At 56.3% G+C, this 19248-nt stretch overlaps 1 protein-coding gene and 1 long non-coding RNA gene across 3 annotated transcripts in view; both read right to left on the bottom strand.

The window, feature by feature from the left end:
- Positions 1–2055: 2055 nt before the first annotated feature.
- LOC120638807 lies at positions 2056–4181 on the bottom strand. Its single transcript, XR_005660769.1, has 3 exons — positions 3661–4181; positions 3199–3349; positions 2056–2095 (listed from the first exon to the last, which is right to left on the bottom strand). It is a non-coding gene; the product is annotated as an uncharacterized LOC120638807 (long non-coding RNA).
- Positions 4182–4677: 496 nt separating this feature from the next.
- TCF20 (transcription factor 20) overlaps positions 4678–19248 on the bottom strand; it is a 203313-nt gene continuing 188742 nt past the window's right edge. Inside the window, exons 4-7 of one of the 2 annotated variants that reach the window (XM_029079140.2) lie at positions 18260–18353; positions 12314–12363; positions 10883–11010; positions 4678–4909 (exon numbers count right to left, since the gene is read on the bottom strand). In XM_029079140.2, the coding sequence (XP_028934973.1) occupies positions 10927–11010; positions 12314–12363; positions 18260–18353 (228 nt within the window). In that variant the 3' untranslated portion in view covers positions 4678–4909; positions 10883–10926. The remainder of the gene's footprint in view (positions 4910–10882; positions 11011–12313; positions 12364–18259; positions 18354–19248) is intronic. The other variant, XM_029079142.2, reaches the window with a different exon arrangement.

Here is a 19248-nt window from a genome sequence, read left to right on the forward strand (position 1 = left end):
GCTGAGCTCAGAGGTGAGACCGAAATGCCCTTGTCCCCCAAACCGCACCCCACGGCCGGGCTATTCTGGGCCGTTTGAGGTGCTGAGGCTTGCCGGCCATGCACGGGAACCCTGACTTGAGGGCAAAGCCAGAGCTGTCCCGAGGGGGGTCTGTCTCAGCTCATTCCCGACGGCCTGCAATTAATAATGATCGTGATATTCATCAAGCACTTACTAATGTGCCAGGAACTGTTCCGTGCACCGGGGTAGATACAAGTTGATCGGGTGGGACGCGGTCCCTGTCCCACGTGGGGCTCCCGCTCTTAATCCCGATTTTCTCCTTGAGGTAACTGAGATCCGGAGAAGTGACTCGCCCAAGGTCACGCAGCAGACACGTGGCAGAGTCGGGATTAGAACCCAGGCCCTCCGATGCCCAGGCCTGTGCTTTTTCCATTAGCACGCCCCGCTAAACCTCCTCGGGAGGGGAAGTGCTTCAACCACACAGCGGGGCGGAGCGGACAGAACACGGGCACGGAAGCCACGGGTTCCAATCCCGGCGCTGCCACGTGTCTCCTGTGTGACCTTGGGCCGGTCACTTCACTTCCCCGGGCCTCAGTTACCTCATCCGGAAAATGGGGATGAAGAGCGTGAGCCCGACGTGGGACGGGGACCGCGTCCAACCCGACTACCTGGTATCTACCCCGGGGCTTAGCGGCCGTCCCCGGGAACGCATCATTCCCGGCTCACGGCTGCAAGGCGCGACGCGGCCCAGCCCAACGGATTCCCTCCCTCCGCCTCCCGGCTCGCTGTCTCAGACCAGCAGCGGTGGCCCGGGTTAGTAGGAAACTCGTCGTGCAGCTCGGGCCCCTCGGGCCCGACCGTGTGGGACACGGGACCTAAAAATACATTCAGCACATGGGCCCCGGGAAAACCCGCGCCAGGCTGCCGAAGGCGGTCTGAGCCGCTGAAGTCCGGGAGTTAATCTAGACGGCATCTGGGCCTGCCGCGGATCCACGTCGTCGTGAGGGGACCGGGGAAGCTTTAAATAATAATACTAGTACTCGTGATTTAAATGATCGTCATCGTAATTTAAAGGCGAGGCTTCAAAGGCAGAGGCGGGGCGGCGGGCCCGGGAAGGATTTGGGGCCGGCTCCCGGTGGGAAGTATCGCGGCCTACTGGAAGAAGCGCGGGTTTGGGAGTCAGAGGACCTGGGTTCCGATCCCGGTTCCGCCACTTGTCTGCCGTGTGACCTCGGGCGAGTCCCTTCCCTGCTCTGGGCCTCGGTTACCTCATCTGTAAAATGGGGATTGAGACTGGGAGTCCCACGTGGGACGGGGGCTGCGTCCGACCGGCTTCGCTTATATCCAGGCCGGTGTTCGGTACAGTGCCCGGCGCACAGTAAGCACTTAATACTACTACTATCATTATTATTATTGTTAAGAAATGGAAGTGGCTGGCTCTGGGCACCAGCCCGAGGGGGCGGCCCCGCCGACAGTTTCTCTTCCAATCTTTTGAAGGGTGACAGATTTAAGATCTCCCAGCTGTGAGATTAAAATTGCACGGAAAGGCAGTGGGGTCTAGTGGAAAGAGCACAGGCCTGCACCTAGCCGATTTTTAAGAGGCCAGTGGGAGAGAACGCCGTATCTCCCCGCCGTTACCGAGACCTTTAAAGGTGGAGAAATGACCACGTGCTTTTCAGCCGAAAGCTGTAGGAGTTTACTCGGTTACCTCATCTGTAAAATGGGGATTAAGACTGTGAACCTCAACGTTGGACAACCTGATCGTCCTGTATCTCCCCCAGCGCTGAGCACGGTGCTCTGCACAGAGTAAGCGCTTAACAAATACCAACATTATTAATTACTCCCGGGTTGTAATTCAGCACGCCGAAATTTCAGGACATCTCCAAGCACAGCTCCCCAAATGCTTAGTACGGTGTTTCGCGCACAGTAAGCACTCAATACATGTCACTCGTGGTTTCGCAGTAATAGTATCATTAGCGCGGCTTGATGGGTAGAGCTCGGGCCTAACAGTCAGAAGGATCTGGGTCCTCATCTCGCTTCTGCCTCTTGTCTGCTGTGTGATCTGGGGCAGTCTTCTGTGCCTCGGTTACCTCATCTGTAAAATGGGGATTAAGACTGAGTCCCGGGGGGACAGGGCTGTGTCCAACTTGATTAGCTTGCCTCTACCCCAGCACTTAGGAGTGTCTGGTGCATAGTAAGAGCTTAAAAATATCATTAAAAGACAACTCCACACCCCCATACCATAAAAAAAAATTCCCCTCGTTTAGCTCGGTCACCATCAAAGACTCCAAAGAAGCAGTGTAGCCGGGAGGAAAAGAGAGTAGGCCGGGGAGTCAGGGGTTCTAAACCCGGCTTCGCTCCTTCACCTGTTGTGTGACCAAGGGCAAATCAGCCCCTTTTTGCTGTGCCTCAGTTCCCTCGCCTGTAAAATGGGGATTAAATGCCCGTTCTCTCATTTAGTCTGTGAAGCCCACGTGGGCCGGGCACTCTGGCCAATCTGCCTACTCTTGTATTTACCCCAGGGCTTAGTAATAATGATAATGTTGGCATTTGTTAAGTGCTTACTAGGTGCCAAGCTCTGTTCTAAGCGCTGGGGAGGATACAAGGTGATCAGGTTGTCCCACGTGGGGCTGACAGTCTTCATCCCCATTTTCCAGATGAGGAAAGTGAGGCACGGAGAAGTGAAGTGAGTTGCCCAAAGTCACACAGCTGACAAGCGGCTGAGCTGGGATTTGAACCCACGATCTCCGACTCCCCGGCCCGGGGCCCTTTCCACTGAGCCACGCTGCTTCAAACAGGGCTCGGCACATAATAGGCGCTTAACAGACATCGCGGCCGGTACCATTATTCCCTGACTCCGGCGTTGAAACAGATCACCTCCCTCTCTCGCACCCGAGTTATGAGGAGACTCTTAGAGGAGCCGACGTCGGATCCTTAAAAAAGAGCCTCTTGCCATTTTTTTGGGTTAAAAAAAGATGAACGCCAGTCAGGATTCAATTATAACTGGCTTGTTTCCATTCCACGATGTGCCTTCCCATAGGTCTGCTCTCCAAAAAATTAAATAAATCTCCGAATCTATCGTGTTCCCGTAACCTTTAAAGATAACGAGGAGGGGAGGGCTCCTGGAGTCTGAACAAGCCAACGGCCCCCTCAGGGAAGGCGAGGTGGGGGGAAGGGCGGGGGCTCAGCCCATCGCACCTGGAGTCGGAACCGACCGTCCCCCCCGGCAAACGCTAAGGAGGGGAGTTGGACTCTCGGGACGCCGCAGAACCGACGAGGCGGGAGAGGGGCCGGGACGGAGGGAGGCAGGTCGAGCGGGAGCCGGGAGCGGGGCGGTCCGGGAGACGCGCTGGACGGTCGAGAAAAACAAAAAGAAACAAGGTTAAAATGAAGTTTATTAGGTTTTCTTTTTTTTTTTTTTTGCCTTTTTTAAAGTCGTTTGTCTTTTTTTTTTATAAAACTGTTTGTGAAACAGCTATCTTATTCCCATGGCAGAGTGACCCCTGAAAGATGCACTAACCCCCTCTTAAGGCCTTAACAAGAATCGGTCTTTTTTTGTAGCTTTTTTTCCCCCTCTTTTTTTAAAACTCAGATGTTGAAAAATCATACGATTTACAAAACAAAAACGACATAGAGAGTCCACGCTGACGTTCCCCCTACCTTTATAAAAACGAAAGAAAAAGAAGAACACGAGGGTCGGCTGGGATTTCTCCGTCGGCTTTGCCCCCGCCTCGTCTCCGCCGACCCAAACCCCTCTCTCCATCTCTTCCCGGTCCCGCCCCGGTGATTCCGGAGAGCGGAACGGCTCCCGGGGACCCGGGACAGACGAGCTTCAGTGGCCTGAGGAGTCGAGGGGGGAAGAAGAGGGTGGGTTTTCCCCCCTCCGGGACTCAGGCCCCTCTCACTCGGGCAGCATCTGGCCGTGAGGACGCACACGGGGGTGTCGGAGGACTCCACGCCCGCAGGCAAAACTCAAATCTCAGCAGCTCTCCTCGGCTCTCACCAGTCTTGCGACCTAAGAGATTGCTGTTCTTTCGGGGAAGCTTTCCCCCGTCACCTTTACAAAAACAAAATCCTCAAAATAATAATAAATAAATAGTGTTCCTTGAAATGAAAAAAAAAATTTATTTTTTTTTTGTTGTTGTTTAAACATCATCCCCCACGCTTGGAAGCCTGAGCCCTCCCTCCCCCATCCCAAACAACCCCCCTCCCTCCCCCCCGCCACACACACACACTCACACGCGCGCACACGCTCCCACACACGCGCGCACACACTCTCTCTCGAGACAAATTCATCATGAAACAACGGTTTCGATGGGTCTGGTTCCCGGTCTTTTGCTTTTTCTCTTTTAAATCTTGGGTGTAGTGTTACAGAAATTGGTGGGGGACCAGCCCGGCGATCGCCCCACGTGTCGCCGTTCCTAACGAAATCAGAGCTCTTTCAGGAGCCTCGGTTTGACTTCACATTTCGATTCCACTGCAGTTGGAACAAATTTGGAGTTCTGGTCATTTTTAAAATAGAATCAATGGATAAAAAGGGATAGCGCACCTTTCATTTAAACAAAGTCTTTCCAGACTAAAAATAGATTTATATATATATATTTTTTTATCCCTCCCTTTTAATCCCCCCCCAATGCCCTTCCTCCCTTCCCTCCCCCGCCCTCCCGCCCCCCCCACCCCCCCCAAACATTGTCACTATGGAGATTGTGTCCATGGAAACAGCCATTCCGCCTCCTCGGGCATTTCCTGTGATGTCACCAGTCAAGTGTGATGAAAGAATTTATGAAGGAAGTGCTGGCATGGGCAGGCACATCAGGGGTGGGGGTGGGAGGGTCGTGGCTGCACACAGTGGGACAGAGATTCCATTCAGTCACGAGCGTCCACCACCTTCTTATCTCAACAGCCTAACCTGCAAGACAGAGAGGAGACGGCCACGTGAGGACCCGGCCGGGCGGCAGCCGGTGACCGTCGGTCGCAACCCCCGGGGCGCTCGAGCCACACCGGGGCGGGGAGACCCAATCACTGCTAACGTCGGGCGTTTTCCCGTGCTGGCGAAGCCGGACCGGATGGACCGAGGTGGGGGGCTGGGGGGGAGACACCGGAACGTAGACGTGAATAATCGTGATGACGACGACGGTGCCCGTTGAGCGCTTAGCATGTTCTAAGCGCTGGGGTAGATACGAGTTCATCGGGTTGGACACGGTCCCTGTCCCACAGGGGGCTCACGCTCTTATCCCCGTTTTACAGATGAGGCCCGGGGAAGTGGCCGGCCCGAGGTCACAGAGCAGACACGGGGTGGAGCCGGGATCAGAACTCAGGTCCTTCTGACTCCCAGGCCCGGGCTCTATCCCCTAAGCCGCGCCGCTTTTCTATAATCCCTCTAAATTGGGGAGGTTTCTCCCCTTGATGCCGCTAACCATCCTCAAACGCATCGATCCACCCGCTCCCTCACCCGTCACCCACCCACCCGTCGACTCATCCTTCCAAATGCTCAATCAGTCCATCAGCGGTACTTACTGAGCGCCACGCTAAATGCTCGGGGGAGAACAACGCAACGGGAGTAGGTAGCTGAGATCCCTGCCTACAGGCCAGAAGGGGAGACAGACAATGAATTACGGACCGACCGACGTGCGCGTTAAGCGCTGTCAGAGTAGGGTGAAAATCAAAGCGCTTAAGGAGCACAGACCCCAGGGCGTAGGCGGTGCGAGGGGAGAGGGTTGAGTCAGGGAAGGCCTCTCGGAGGAGATGGGGAGACGGGGAGAGTGGCGGGCGGTCGTACACGGAGGGGGAGGGAGTTCGAGGCCAGAGAGAGACACGGGCATCTTTGCAAGCGGCGGGAAAGGAGCTTCTGGAGAGTGAGAGGTTGAAGTCAGGGAGGGAAGAGGGGAAGGGGCGCTCAGCCTCCCGCCCACATCCACACTCATCCATCCACCCAACCACTCGCGTGCCCACCCGCCCATCCGGCCAACGCCCCTAAAACCCTGGAGAGGCCTCGCAACGGCAGTCAAGCCAGGTTAGCTCCCAGGGCCCACTGGAGCGCGACTGGGCAACCGCCGCCTGGACACACCCACGCCGGGACGTGAGCTCCGAGGCGCGAGGTCCTTCTCGTGAGGAAAGATGGCCCAGGGCAAGGCCGGAGTCAGGCACGGGGTTCGGCTGAACCCAGGCCTGCCGCCAGGGCGAGGGCCCGGGCCGGGAAGCTCCTCCGTCCCGGGAATAAACGTCTCCTCTCCCGCTACCCGCGACCTGGGCGATCGATCCGAAACGCCAACTTTCCCACGGTTCACCGGAATACGTCGTCGGCGCCTCCGGAGACGCGGCGGGAGGCTCGACCGGCCAGGGGTTCCGGGATCCCGTCCGGATTTAACGGTTTAACGGCGGGATCGGGTGTGAGATCTCCCCGAGGCAAAACGGCAAAAAATTCCAAGGGATTCCGGCAATTCGAGAAACCTCAAACGAAGGAGCCAGAGATACAACCGGGGCCACACCCTCCTGCCGGCTTTCTAAAAACACTTCGATCTGCTGGCGGGTGGCCAGCGCAGAGATCACTCCCCGCTACTCCTCCTTCCCCCTCTCTCGAAGACCGTGCGCGTGTCCGTTTAAACCGATGCTCCGGAACAATCCTCCCGCTAAACTGAGGTGCGGCTCGGCAAATGGTGGGCGCTTAATAAAGTCTACTCTTACACTGCGCTTGAGTCCTCACCCCACCGACAATCGCTCGTGCACTTTCCTTACATTCTGTTGCTTCCCCTCTTTGGGATTCATTTCAATGTCTCTCTTCCCGGCTAGATTGTAGGGCCCTTGGGGCGGGGTTTGCGTCTACTTTTTATTATTCCACTGTTCCCTTCCAGTACGGCGCTTAGTAATAATGATAATAATGAGGTTGGTATCTGTTAAGCGCTCACTATGTGCCGAGCACTGTTCTAAGCGCTGGGGGAGATACAGGGTAGTCAGGTTGTCCCACACGAGGCTCACAGTGTTCACCCCCGTTTTACAGATGAGGGAACTGAGGCACTGAGAAGTTGAGTGACTCGCCCAAAGTCACACAGCTGACAGGTGGTGGAGGCGGGATTAGAACCCATGACCTCTGACTCCAGTGCCGTGGACCCAAGAGGTCTGAAAGATTTTACTTTATGGCCTCCCTCCCTGGGCACCTGATGCCCCAGATACCTGGAGAACGGTGCACGGTTCCCTCCCGTGACCGGAGAGGCGGAACGGTGGAAGATCACCGGCTTTTCCACTCTCTCGGCTCTAGCCTGGACCCCGAGATGAGCCCACTATCCATATTCTCGAACCGGAGGCCGGCGAGAAGGTGGGGATCGGAGGGCCAACTTCTTACGGGGGTAGGGTGGGTTTTTTTTGACGGTGTTATCGAAGCAGAGCGGCTCCGGGGCTCGAGGGCACCTCCATCGGGCCGGACGCTGGGAGCCACGGATTCAGGCTCTGGGCTCTGCTCCGTGACCTGCTGGGCCACCTTCTCTTGGGTAACGCCTCTGTCCCCGTTTCTGCCCGGGGAAGGCGGAGAGAACGCCTGCCCGACCTCCCGGAGGCAATGAGACTTTGGGTGGGGAGGTGATTTGGGAAGAGTGATTTATGCGCAGGCTCAGGGAACTGACTTGATTTCCATCATCAATTTGAAAGACTAAGAGCACCTCAGCGGGACATGTGACAAGCCCAGTGTGAAAACCCTTCAAGGGAGAGTAGGATGGATGGCCAAACCCTTGTCTGGAGCAGAATACGACATCAGGGAAGGGCCAGATTACGTTCTTCGCGATATGGATGACGATGCAATTTATCAAGTGCTTACCGTGGGCCAAGCACTGTGCTAAGCCCCGGGGCAGGCATGACATCATCAGACTGGACACAGCCTCTGTCGGGGGCTTAAGGTCTCCCACGAGAGGGAGGACGGGCTTCTCACCCCCATTTTAAAGAGGAGGAAACCGAGGGCCAGAGGTGAAGCGACTTGTCCAAGGTCCCACGGCAGGTCAGCTGCGATAGAACCTGGGGCTCCAGACTCCCAGACCCCGGCGCTCTTCCCGCCGTGAACATCCCAAGTCAATCCGGTGGCACAAATCATCATCATCGCTTCACGACATACACCGCCTTTAAAAAAGATGTCCGAGGAGAGGATTTCGGTGACCCCCGTGCCGCCTTATGCCGTCAGGTAAAATGAAAGCCCCTGATCTCGGTGTGGCCACGCCGCACGATGACCTCAAAAATCCCCCTGGCCGGGAGCCCGGGCGCGAGCTCCGCCTGGGCTGTGATCGGCTGGGCTGGGAGGCAGCCGCCCCACAACTCGGCCACTCTCACTAGCCCACACCGGTTGCTCTCAGCTACGGCGCCGGGCATTTTAATTAAATATATAAGGAGAACGTGTTTCAGAGAGGGTTATCCGCAAGCCTCGGTTTCCGGACCAACGTCCTCTCCGAGGATCCTCTGCTCCGCTCATTTCTGGCTCCCATTGGGCCTGCTCCCTCCACTCCGGCCAGGTCAGCCCACTCCCTCTCTATCCCCAGTTCGACTCCCGCTCTTCCCCCACGCTGTTTGCCCCCTCGGACCGGCCTGGTCCTTCTCACTCGGCACCCGGCGCCGGCGGGCTCGTCGCCGGCCACCCAGACCCCGCCCTGAGCTTTCCCATTCCCAACTGGCCTGGGCTCTAGCGCTGGGCAGATACACACCCAACACACCAACACCGTCATTTTCTCTACCTCCAAACTCTACCCTCTGGGTTCTAAAAAAAAAAAAAATCCCACTCTCTGACCACTTAGGTGTCCTGCTTGGCGTCGAAAGGGGATGTGTGCAGATCAGTTTGTTATTTTGTTAATGAGGTGTCCATCCCCTTGATTCCATTTATCCTGATAACGTAGTCTTGTTTTTGTTTCGTTCTGTTTCGCTCTGCCACCCCGATTAGACTTTGAGCCCGTCATTGGGCAGGGATTGTCTCTACCTGTTGCCGAACTGTCCAGTCCAAGCGCTCAGTACAGTGCTCTGCACATAGTAAGCGCTCAATAAATACGACTGAATGAATGAATCGGTTCTGAAACCCTGCTTACCCAATTGAGTGAATCCCCGGGGCTCTTTGGGCCCCGGGAGTGTCTGCCACTAGAAGGGAGGGGTTGTTGCTCCCCACCTTTCCCGGGGGCTGGAAGTGAAGGGGGGGAGAGCAGGGCGGGTGTTTAGAGCACAGACCGCAGGTGCCCTCGGGTCAATGTCCTCTCCCAGGATCCTCTGCTCCCGGAATGGCGGGATGGGACGGCGGGTGTTGGGACCTTGCCCCGGCCCCGGTGAGGAGCGGTTGCCTGAGAGAGGGCCAGATCCCGGCTGCGGGTCGAACTTTGGCCCTACCAGGTCCAAGATCACCACCGGCCCCTGGGTCGCTTCCGCGACCGATCACCGTGATACCAGCCGATGCGTCTCATGGGGAACTCACATTTCCGCAACCGCAAAATGGCCACACCTCAACAGACCGACGGGCCCGTTTCCCCACTGGCCTGCCCTCCGGCCCGCTAATCCGGAAGGTGAAAACTCCCCGGTCGTCCGAGGAGATCACTTAGAAAACCTGTGGAGGAGAAAACACCCGACCCCAGCGCGAGGCGGGTGACCCAGCCCCCGAACTGATCTTCCTGGCCCACCTCCACCGAAGGTCCGTCGGGCTCCGGGAGACGGCAAAGCCCTTCATTTTTATTTACGTAACCACGTAACCTTTCTCTGAACCCGCCGGAGCCTCCTGCCCTGACTTTCGATCTGCAAGGGCAAGTTCGAGTTCCACGGGTTACATTTTTGCTATCAAGGTGTTTCCTTTATTCACTTCTCGACTCATTTCGCCGTACCCCTCAGCGCTCTCACTGCTGGGGAGGGTGGGGTAGGAGCCGCCTGACAGTTGTAGCTGCCACAGAAACAAGTTCGGGCAGCTCAGGGCACAGGACACACCATCGTGGATAACGCCTCCGCCCGCTGAGAGTTTGAGGGGTAAGACGAGGTCTCTAACCCAGTAAGCCTTAAGTCTTTAAAGAAAGGAAGGGAGTTGTAAAAAAAATTCTGCCAGGAATCAGTGGGAATAGACAGGGGCTCCGGGAATGGGCATTAGTAGAAACTTGTCTCAAACGGGTGGCCGCGGGGTCTGGAGGAAGAGTGGAATTTTTCAGTGTACTAGTAGAGGGTTTCAATCTACCAGCCCTCTCCTCAGCGGGGCTGAAAGGCCCCGGGCCAACGGCAGATCCCTGGAAACCTGCCCTCATTTCCTGGCGGGAAGAGCCACGGACACGAACCGCTCTCCCGGGTGGGGAGTTTGGACCTCCCGGAGGGAGCAGCCCACGCAATCGGAGAAGCTCGACCGCTCCCTCCCAGAAGCCGGCTCCTCCCCGTGCCCCCCGCCAGGCTGAGGTGCCCTTCAGGGTTGCCCGAGGGTCAGACGGCCCCCAAAAGCCTGGAGCTCCAGCCGGACCTCCCGGGAAGTGACACCCCGGGTGACCCCCCCGTGACCCCCCGGCTCTCTGCCGGGCTGGAAAAACGGGTCCGGCCGGTCTGTGAGCAAGGCGGCTTCCACCATCTTGTGTCCCCCACCTCCTCCCCGCTCGAGGGACAACGGTCCCGCGACCTCACGTTGCGAGACGAAGATATCTGAGGGGAAGTGCGTTCGAGGGAAAGAGTGGGGGGTTGACAGAAGGCAGAGCAAAAGGGGACAGAGGTCAGACGGGGAAGGTTCGGAGAAGAGAGCAGCAGGTCTGTGGCTCCCCGGGGGCGAGGTGGAAAACCCGGGCCCCTATCAAATCCTCCGTGGCCGTTCACGGGGCCCCGGCCTCTCTCCCTGCCCAGGAGAGAGACAGAGAGAGAGAGAGAGACGCCCGCTTGGGGGGAAACTGTCCGGGTCCCCCCAACTCACCTGTGCTTGCTTTTATTTCCATTCCCACGAGCACACTGCCCCCCTCACCCCCGCTCCGACTGCTCTGTGCTGAGGCTGCCTTTGACCGTCTTGTTCTGCAAGGGGGGAAGAGGGCAGGGGAGGAGAGGCTGACAGGCGGGGAGCCGACAGGAAGCGGGGGGACAGGAGGAGGGAGGCAGAGGTTGGGCGGAGGGAAGAGCACACGGAAAATGGAGGAAAAAGAAGAGAAAGTCAGTACCGGGACGAGGCGCGCACCTTCGCGGGAGGTTTTCCGACAGGATTTTCCAGGGGAAGAAGCAAGGTTAAAAATCCGAGGGTCGACTGGAAAGGGGAGCTAGTTCGAGATGCCACCCGACACGCCGCCTGACCCTGGGGTTTCCGTTGTGGGCAGGAAATGGGTCTGTTTACTCTTCTGTTGGACTTTCCCAAGCGCTCGGTACAGTGCTCTGCACGCAGTCCGAGCGCTCAATAAATATGACCGAATGAGTGAGAGTGGGCAGAGACCACGACCTTCGGGGAGTGGTCTGCGGGTTGACCTGACCGGGGCCCGGCCGCTGACAAGCTTTCTAGAGCAACAGCCTCTCTGGAGCTGCACGAGGGCCACCAGGTGTCAGCGCGACCCCGGGCGGGGGAACCCCCGCCCACCCTCCTCAACACCACAATCTCCAAGATCCAGGGAGTTTGGGCGAGTGACTGATTTTCTTGCTTCCAGCTGCACACACACACACACACACACCCAAAGACACCCAGGCAAGCTCCAGAAGACAAACCTTTCCCCCTCGACATCTGACCTCCCCTCCTCCGAGAGCTAACCCCACCACGGCCAGCTCCTTTGCCCCCCAAGGACCCGGCGGGTGAGTCCCTCTCCCTGCCCCGGCTGCCCCCTCTCCCCCCGGAACTCCCGGGTGCGGAAGTCGAGCGCTCCCGTCTTGGGGGTCGCCGGGGTGGGAGAAGGATGGAGCTTTCCCGGCGCTCCAAATCCGCTCTTCCCATCTCCTCTCTCCCCGGCCAACTCAAGGCGGCCCCGGGCCCAACCTCAACGGCGAAGGTCGGTCCGGCCAGGCGTCCCCCGAGCCCCCGGCCCATCCGCGGGGAACGCTACCGGCGGCAAGGACCCCGGCTTCCCGTCTCAAGGTCGGCCGGGAGAAAGGACGTGGGGAGGCGGGAACCCCAGTTCTCCGGATCTGACCCCCGGGCTCGAGCCGGCGCCGTCGAACCCCGGCGAACGAGGGGAGACCTTTCCGATCCGGCTCCACGGTCACTCAACCCCTCCTGCTCACTTATTCTTCCACATCCAGGCAGGAAATGAAACTCACTCCCGACTCTCCACCGACAAGACAGCTCCCCTAAAACCTGTCCGCCGCAGGACGCCTAGGACCCGGAGGGAGCAGGGATTCCAAGGGGGGGAGGAGGCGGGAGGAGAGGTCTTACCTTGTGCTTGGGGCACCTCACTGAGAAATTCTCTTCGTTTAGTAAACAATCTGCAACAGAGAAGAGGCGAGTTAGCTCGACACTCGGTCCCTTTCACGGGAATCGCGTGTGTGGATTCCCACCTCCGGATAATCAGAATCGATCTCTGGAAAATAATGAAGGCGACGGGCGTCAGGCTCCTAGAGCAATTCCCAAGGCCAAATCCAGGCCTTCTTCTGCCTGCACATTTCACGACAAAGGACGGAACGAGCCATCCTTCTCTTTATCCATCTTCTCCCCGTCTTCCCCAGCCGGGATATCAAACCCATCGGGAAAGATCTGCTCCGATCTAGGGTCTCGCTTCACGAGCCGAGCAGACTGATCCCGTGGGACAGACTCAACTAACACTAGACGGGAAGGTGAGGGTCCTGGTACTATTCCTGGAATCAATCGATTGATCAGCGGTATGTATCGAGTGTTCTACTGCGTGCAGAGCACTGTACTGAGCCCATGGGAGAGTGCAATAGAGTTGGCAGACCTGGTTCCTGCCCTCGAGGAGCTTACAGTCTTCTGGAGATTAAACACGACTAATAGCAACTTCCAAATTCGGGCATCGGCTTCGCTTGGGGGTGAGAAGTCCGGGGTGCTGCCAGGTGTATTAACAGGGGAACCTCAGAGAGCCAGACAAGGACGTGGATCGAATGAATTCCCTTTGAAGACGATATCTTCTGGAAGCCATAAAGATCCAGCGGTCCCATCCGATTCCTGTCTGTTGAACTCTCTCGGGATGGCCGGCACCGTACGATGCTCTACACGCTGGGAAGCGGGACAGAGACCACGTGGTCCCTGCTCTCATGATGCTTACACTTTAATCTGGGTTCGACCTGGAGCCTAGCCCTGCAACGATGCATTTAATCAATCGACAGTACTTGCTGACGGCTCCATCTGTGCAGAGCCCTGCACTAAACGCTTAGGACAGTACAAAAGAGTTCGGAGGTAGGATCCCTGCTCTCACTGAACTTATGATCTAGTGGGGGAGACAGACACTAAAATAAATTCCCAGCACATCTTGGAGCCCTTTACTCCCTAGGCTCCATAAAGCCGTTAGCATCCATAAGGCCTTAGAACGTGAGTTAAACACTACCTCAAATATCAATGCACTTCCCCTTCTTCATCCTAAATTACCTTAGGTTCTGACTTCTTCACCAAGCCACAAGATCCTTGAGGGGCAGGGATTATACCTACTAACGTAATCTCCCAAGTGCACAGCACAGTGCTCTGCACACAGTAGGTGCTCAATAAATACCGTTGACCGATAAGGTGCCCAAGACTCTTTCTCTAATTTGGCCTTTACTGGTGGGTATCTAACCTGAAAAAGTCAATTTCGCCAGGGCTTTGACAGCTTCCCTTCACATGGCAACGATAATAATTATTGTGGAATTCATTAGGTGCTTATTAGCAGGCAGTAGGGTAGATAGATACAAGATTATCAGGTTAGATGAGGTTCCTGTCCCTAATAATAATAATATTTGTTAAGCGCTTACCGTGTGCCAGGCACAGGGGTGGATACAAGCAAATTGGGCTAGACACAGTCCCTGTCCCGGGTGGGGCTCACAGTCTCTATCCCCATTGAGGATTGAGGCCCAGCAAAGTGAAGTGACTTGCCCAGGTTCACGGAGCAGACAAGCGGCGGACCCGGGATTACAACTCAAGACCAGGCCTGTGCTCTACCCACTACGCCATGCCGCTTCCCCCTCTTGGGGTCTTTAGTCTAAAGGGGCACGGAGAACAGGGGTTTCTTCCCCATTTTACAGATGAGGAAATCGAGGCTCGGAGAAGTGAAGTGACTTTCCCACGGTCACACGACAGGTGAGTGGCGGAGTCAGAATTTGAACCCGGGTCCTCCGACTCCCACGCCTGCGCTTTTTCCACGAGGCTAAGCTGTTTCTCTAATACCAAAATAGGAACGCTACCTGGGCCGGCCCATCTCCAGGCCAGGGGCTCACGAAGTCAGCAAGTCACTGCTAAACTCCAATCTCCCCTCCCCTCCAACCCTTCCCACCCCCAGCAAATAGCATGGCAGTAAATAACATGTGTTAATTTAAAACTCACAAGTACATAGCGTGACCAAGGTTTCCTGCTGTTCCAATCTGCCGGAAGAGTTTAGGGAACAGCAGGAGACAGACAACCACAGCTCCAGGGAAAAGCTTTCTAGTTACCTGGGCCCTGACAATGCTCTCCTTGTTGGCAGCGAGGCCAGCCCGGGCCCAAGTGGGGTTACTCGGAGCGAGGCGAGGGACGCTTCATGGTTAAATCGGCCAGAGACGCTGTCCTTCCCCATTAGGTAGGAACGGATTGCTCGGTTCCCCTTCCACGACTGGTTCCGGTCACACCGCTCAAAGGCCGCTACTCGAAATCCATCGGAATAAGTCGAGGAAGCGTCTCGTTTGCTGCTGCTCCCCCAAACCCCCAGCCGACGTGAAGGAAAACTGAACCGGATCCAGCCTGACGGGTGTCTTACGGCCGGAAGGGCAGTGTTAGTTTTTCTTCCGACCAGAGTCTCTCGTTCCGTGAGGATCTGGGCAGGGAGGTCTCTCCTGCGTCTTTCATTTCTACATCCCCGGTCTAGGGGAGCCTGCAGTTAGAACTACTCCTGATAATAACAATAATTATGGTCTCTGTTAAGCGCTTACTATGTGCCAGGCACTGTACTAAGCTCTGGACTGGGTACAAGAAAATCGGCTTGGACAAAGTCCCTGTCCCACGTGGGGCTCACCGTCTCAATCCCCGTTTTACAGATGAGGGAAATGAGGCCCGGAGAAGCGAAGTGATTTGCCCAAGGCCATACAGAAGACAAGTGTCGGAGTCGGGAGTAGAATCTATGACTTTCTGACTCTCAAGCCTGGGCTATTTTTTTCGTTTTAAGGAAATCCCTTAAGGGCTCGGACTTCATGCTTATTTTAATTTTGCCTTTCTGTCGTTTAACTCGGTCTCATCTTCTAAGCTGGCGCTGAAAACCGAAGGACTTAAAGAATGTCTTTTGATGGAGGAGGCTGCCAAAACTGGGGGAGTGAAGGCTGGAGGAAACGAGTGTGAATAGTGATGATAATAGTGGCGATCATTTATTTAGCACTTACTTTGTGCAGAGCACTATACTCAGCTTTGGGAAAAAGTATACAGGTGGTAATGAGATCTTTGGCTTGATCCCCATCTGATTGAGCCGGTGGCCCCCTCTGCCCCACAAATCCATAAACACGTGGATACTGACAATCTGCAGGCCTCCACCACACCCCATTCCTGGGGTGCCTTAGGATCGGGGTGGGGAGAGGTGGGGGAGAGGTAAATTTGGACCCTGCAGAACCATCCATCTTGGCCCAACCCGGGGGCGGTGGGTGGTGAAGGATTTGCCAGGAACAGTAGAGAGAGAGGTTAATACATGCCCACTGAGTGCCCACCACGGGCAGGGAACGTGTCTGCCAACTCTGTTGGACTGTACTCTCCCAAGTGCCTAGAAGAGTGTGCTCTGCACATAATAAGTGCCCAATTAATACCATCGGTGATGATGAGTGCCCACTAGGTCCAAAGCACCTCACCCTGCCCAAAGTGGGCTTCCACTTTAACGGCCAAGAGAGACTGACTGTTGAGTCGCCAGCGACTGCCCGGGGAGGGGAGAGGGGAGGAGTCGGTGGGCTACGGGCCTGCATCGCCCGGGTCCCAAGAATGGCTGGCTAAGTCCGAGCCAGATACCCAGAGACCAAAGGCCCTTCTGTGGACAGGGAAGTTTTAAACGGATCTCTGCGAGGCAGCCATACCAAGTACGATTCCCGCCTGGGTCCTTTCGGGATGGAGAGAGACAGGCTTAACTCTCCCTTTCTCCCGTCAAGGAAGATTTTTATTTCGGGGCGGAATCGTTCATGAAAAATCACTTTTCTCTCCTTTTTCTCCTCCTTCTTAATTGGTACGGGAATTCCAAGAAAATGGATTTTCACTGCCCACTCCAGATTCTCAACCCAGAGTCCACTCCCGGGCTGGTGACAGGACCGCCGTCGTGACAGTAACCGACCACGACACCAGGAGCAGAGGACTCTCTGCAAAGGGCAGGGAAAAGAAGCTGCAGGAGCCACCAAATCCTCATGCAACAAAGATTCCGTTTCCATGGAGACATCCTAGTAATAAAAGTTTTCCCAGAGACATCGGCAGCCCTTTGAAGGTTTGGGAGGGGGACGAAAACATTGGCTGCGCCCAGCTCCGCCTAGACGCCGGAAGCCCGGTGGCACCGTTAGATTTCGGAGACCCGCCGATCTTCTAACGGGAGGGTTAACCGGAGAGCGCCGTTCCCGACCCCATGGACGTGGTACTTGAAGAATAACTCCCGCACACCCCACAATACAGGAAAGGCTCCTGCGGGAGGTATAGAAATGTTCGGCGGGCCCGGTGAAGCAACCCTCAGGCCCATCCCGAACCACGTGATCTAACAAACCAATAAACACCCAGGAGATCATAATCTTCCCAAGCCGCCTCGGTTGGTTACGGCTCCCGGGGCGCCCAGGGCGGTGAGGGAGAGTCGTTGAGCAACCCGAGCACGGGACGGAAGCCAAGGATCCTGGGCCCTGCATCCAAGTTCTCCGTACAAGAGCTAACGTGGGGCCGTCTCTCCGCCACGCACTTGTTAAGAGTGCAAGCTCCTCGCGGGCAGGGAACGTATCACCAGCTATCGTTCACCGCACCCAGCGGGGGTCTGTATTTCCCAAGAGCACCAGCGGGTGCTCAATAAATGCCTGTTATCTACGACTACTAGCCCGGGTGAAACGCCGGGGCCGAAACTTCCTTTCTAATCCCGGGGCTGCGGCCGCTAACGGTCCGAATGGGTAAATTTACCATTATCGCCGTGAGTTCCGTGAAAACTGCCCCGACTAGTCTGTGGGAGAAGGGTTTAGCCTTCTAGGCCGGGCTCAGAACCAAAGAAAAGTCTTTGTTGCCCCCACCCTACCCCACCCCAACCAAAGGACCGGTCTTTCTGCCTTCAGAGGCCCAGCAGGCCAGGCGGAGGAGGCTAGTAAAACAGACCGTCCGGCTCGAGTCCGAGGCCTGTGGGAGGCCTGCCATCCCCTTTTCTTTTGACTGATTGTTCTGGGGAGAGGGAAAGAGGCGGTTGGAGGGAGTTTTTATCCATTTGCTGCAACTTTACGAAATTAGCTTTCAAGTCAGAGGGCACAGGAAGAAGAGACACAGCCCAGTGTTGTTGCATTCTGTTCCATGCAGTGAGGAGGCCAGAGTTTTTCTGATTATTACTGTGTTCTTCCTGCAGTGACGTCCGATGAGGAATCCTTCTAACCGAAAGAGTGAAGACGACGACGACGACGGAGATTCCTGTTGAAAATGACCGTCCAGCGGTGGCCCCCCCGGGCCCGAGGGAGTCGGGGCTCTCAGCCGGTGGTCCTTAGCTTGGTGCCCCGGCGTGACCCAAGCCCAGAGGATTCTGATGGCTCTCGCGGCCGAAGCGACCGCCCCGGCGCCACGGGGCCGCCCACGTTGGCCGGCTCTCTCGGGATTCCCGCCGGGTCTTCCCCGCTCGTGGAGCGTCCGGAGCGGGCCTCGGCTCAGACACCTCGCCACGGTCGGCCGGGCCGGGACCCAAACCCAGGTCTCCAGCTCCCAGGGCCCGTTTTTTTCCCTCTGGACCCGCTAAGGATCTATCCTGGGCAAGCTTAGAAGAATCTGGAATCTGGTTGGGCCCGACTCACTTTTTCGGCTCCTCCCCACTGGCTTGCGTGGGCCGTCTCGAGGCTGGGGCGAGCGGGAAATGACCACCTAGAGGCCCAGGGCCCGAGGCTCGAGAGGACCAGGCCTCCGGGGCTAAAATCAGCTGAGGGGACCCGGTGGGGTGAGTCCCCACTGGAGAATCGGCGTCGAAGGACCTGTGAGGGGAGAGAGCCGGTGATGCCCGCGCGTCCGCCCTGCTCTTACCTGCATCGATGGCACACGGGTAATGGTATCGGAAGGAGCAGCCTTTGTTGTAGCAGCCTAGGGTGGCTCCTGGCTCCTGGCAGTGGGAACATTTCTGTAAGGAACAAAGGCGAGACGTCACTATTTTACTATTTTAATTATCATTACGGTAGAAGCCCAGGCCTGAGAGTCAGAGGTCATGGGTTCTAACGCCGGCTCTGCCACATGTCTGCTGTGTGACCCTGGGCAAGTCACTTCTATGGGCCTCGACGACCTCATCTGTAAAATGGGGATGAATAATAATAATAATAATTAATAACGATGGTATCTGTTAAGTGCTTACTATGTGCCGAGCACTGCTCTAAGCGCTGGGGTTGATGCAAAGTGATCAGGTGGTCCCACATGAGGCTCACAGATTTAATCCCCATTTTCCAGATGAGGTCACTGAGGCCCAGAGAAGTGAAGCGACTTGCCCACAGTCACACAGCTGATAAGTGGCGGATCCGGAATTAGAACCCATGACCTCTGACTCCCAAAGCCGGGCTCCTTCCACTGAGCCACGCTGCTTCTCCTGGATTAAGACTGTGAGCCCTACGTGGGACGGGGACTGTGTCCAACCCCATCATCTGTATCTACCCCAGTGCTTAGAACATAGTAAGTGCTTAACAAATACCTCTATCGTTATTATGATTACGCCCTTATGTGGCAAACACTGTTCTAAATGCTGGGTAGATAGATACCAGTCCATCAGGTCAGACCTGGTCCCTCTTACTTGGGGCTCACAGTCTAAGTAGGAGGGAGGACAGGACATGTCAGCCACTCCGGCAAACTCTCACTCCTTTTTTCCTGCTCTTTTCCCCCTCCTAAGACCTCGACCCTCAGTCATTCATTCATTCATTAGTATTTATTGAGCGCTTACTATGTGCAGAGCACTGTACTAAGCGCTTGGAATGGACAATTCGGCAACAGATAGAGACAATCCCTGCCCACTGACAGGCGTACAGTCTAAT

The sequence above is a fragment of the Ornithorhynchus anatinus genome, chromosome 14 (assembly GCF_004115215.2).
Source record: "Ornithorhynchus anatinus isolate Pmale09 chromosome 14, mOrnAna1.pri.v4, whole genome shotgun sequence".
NCBI lineage: Eukaryota > Metazoa > Chordata > Mammalia > Monotremata > Ornithorhynchidae > Ornithorhynchus > Ornithorhynchus anatinus.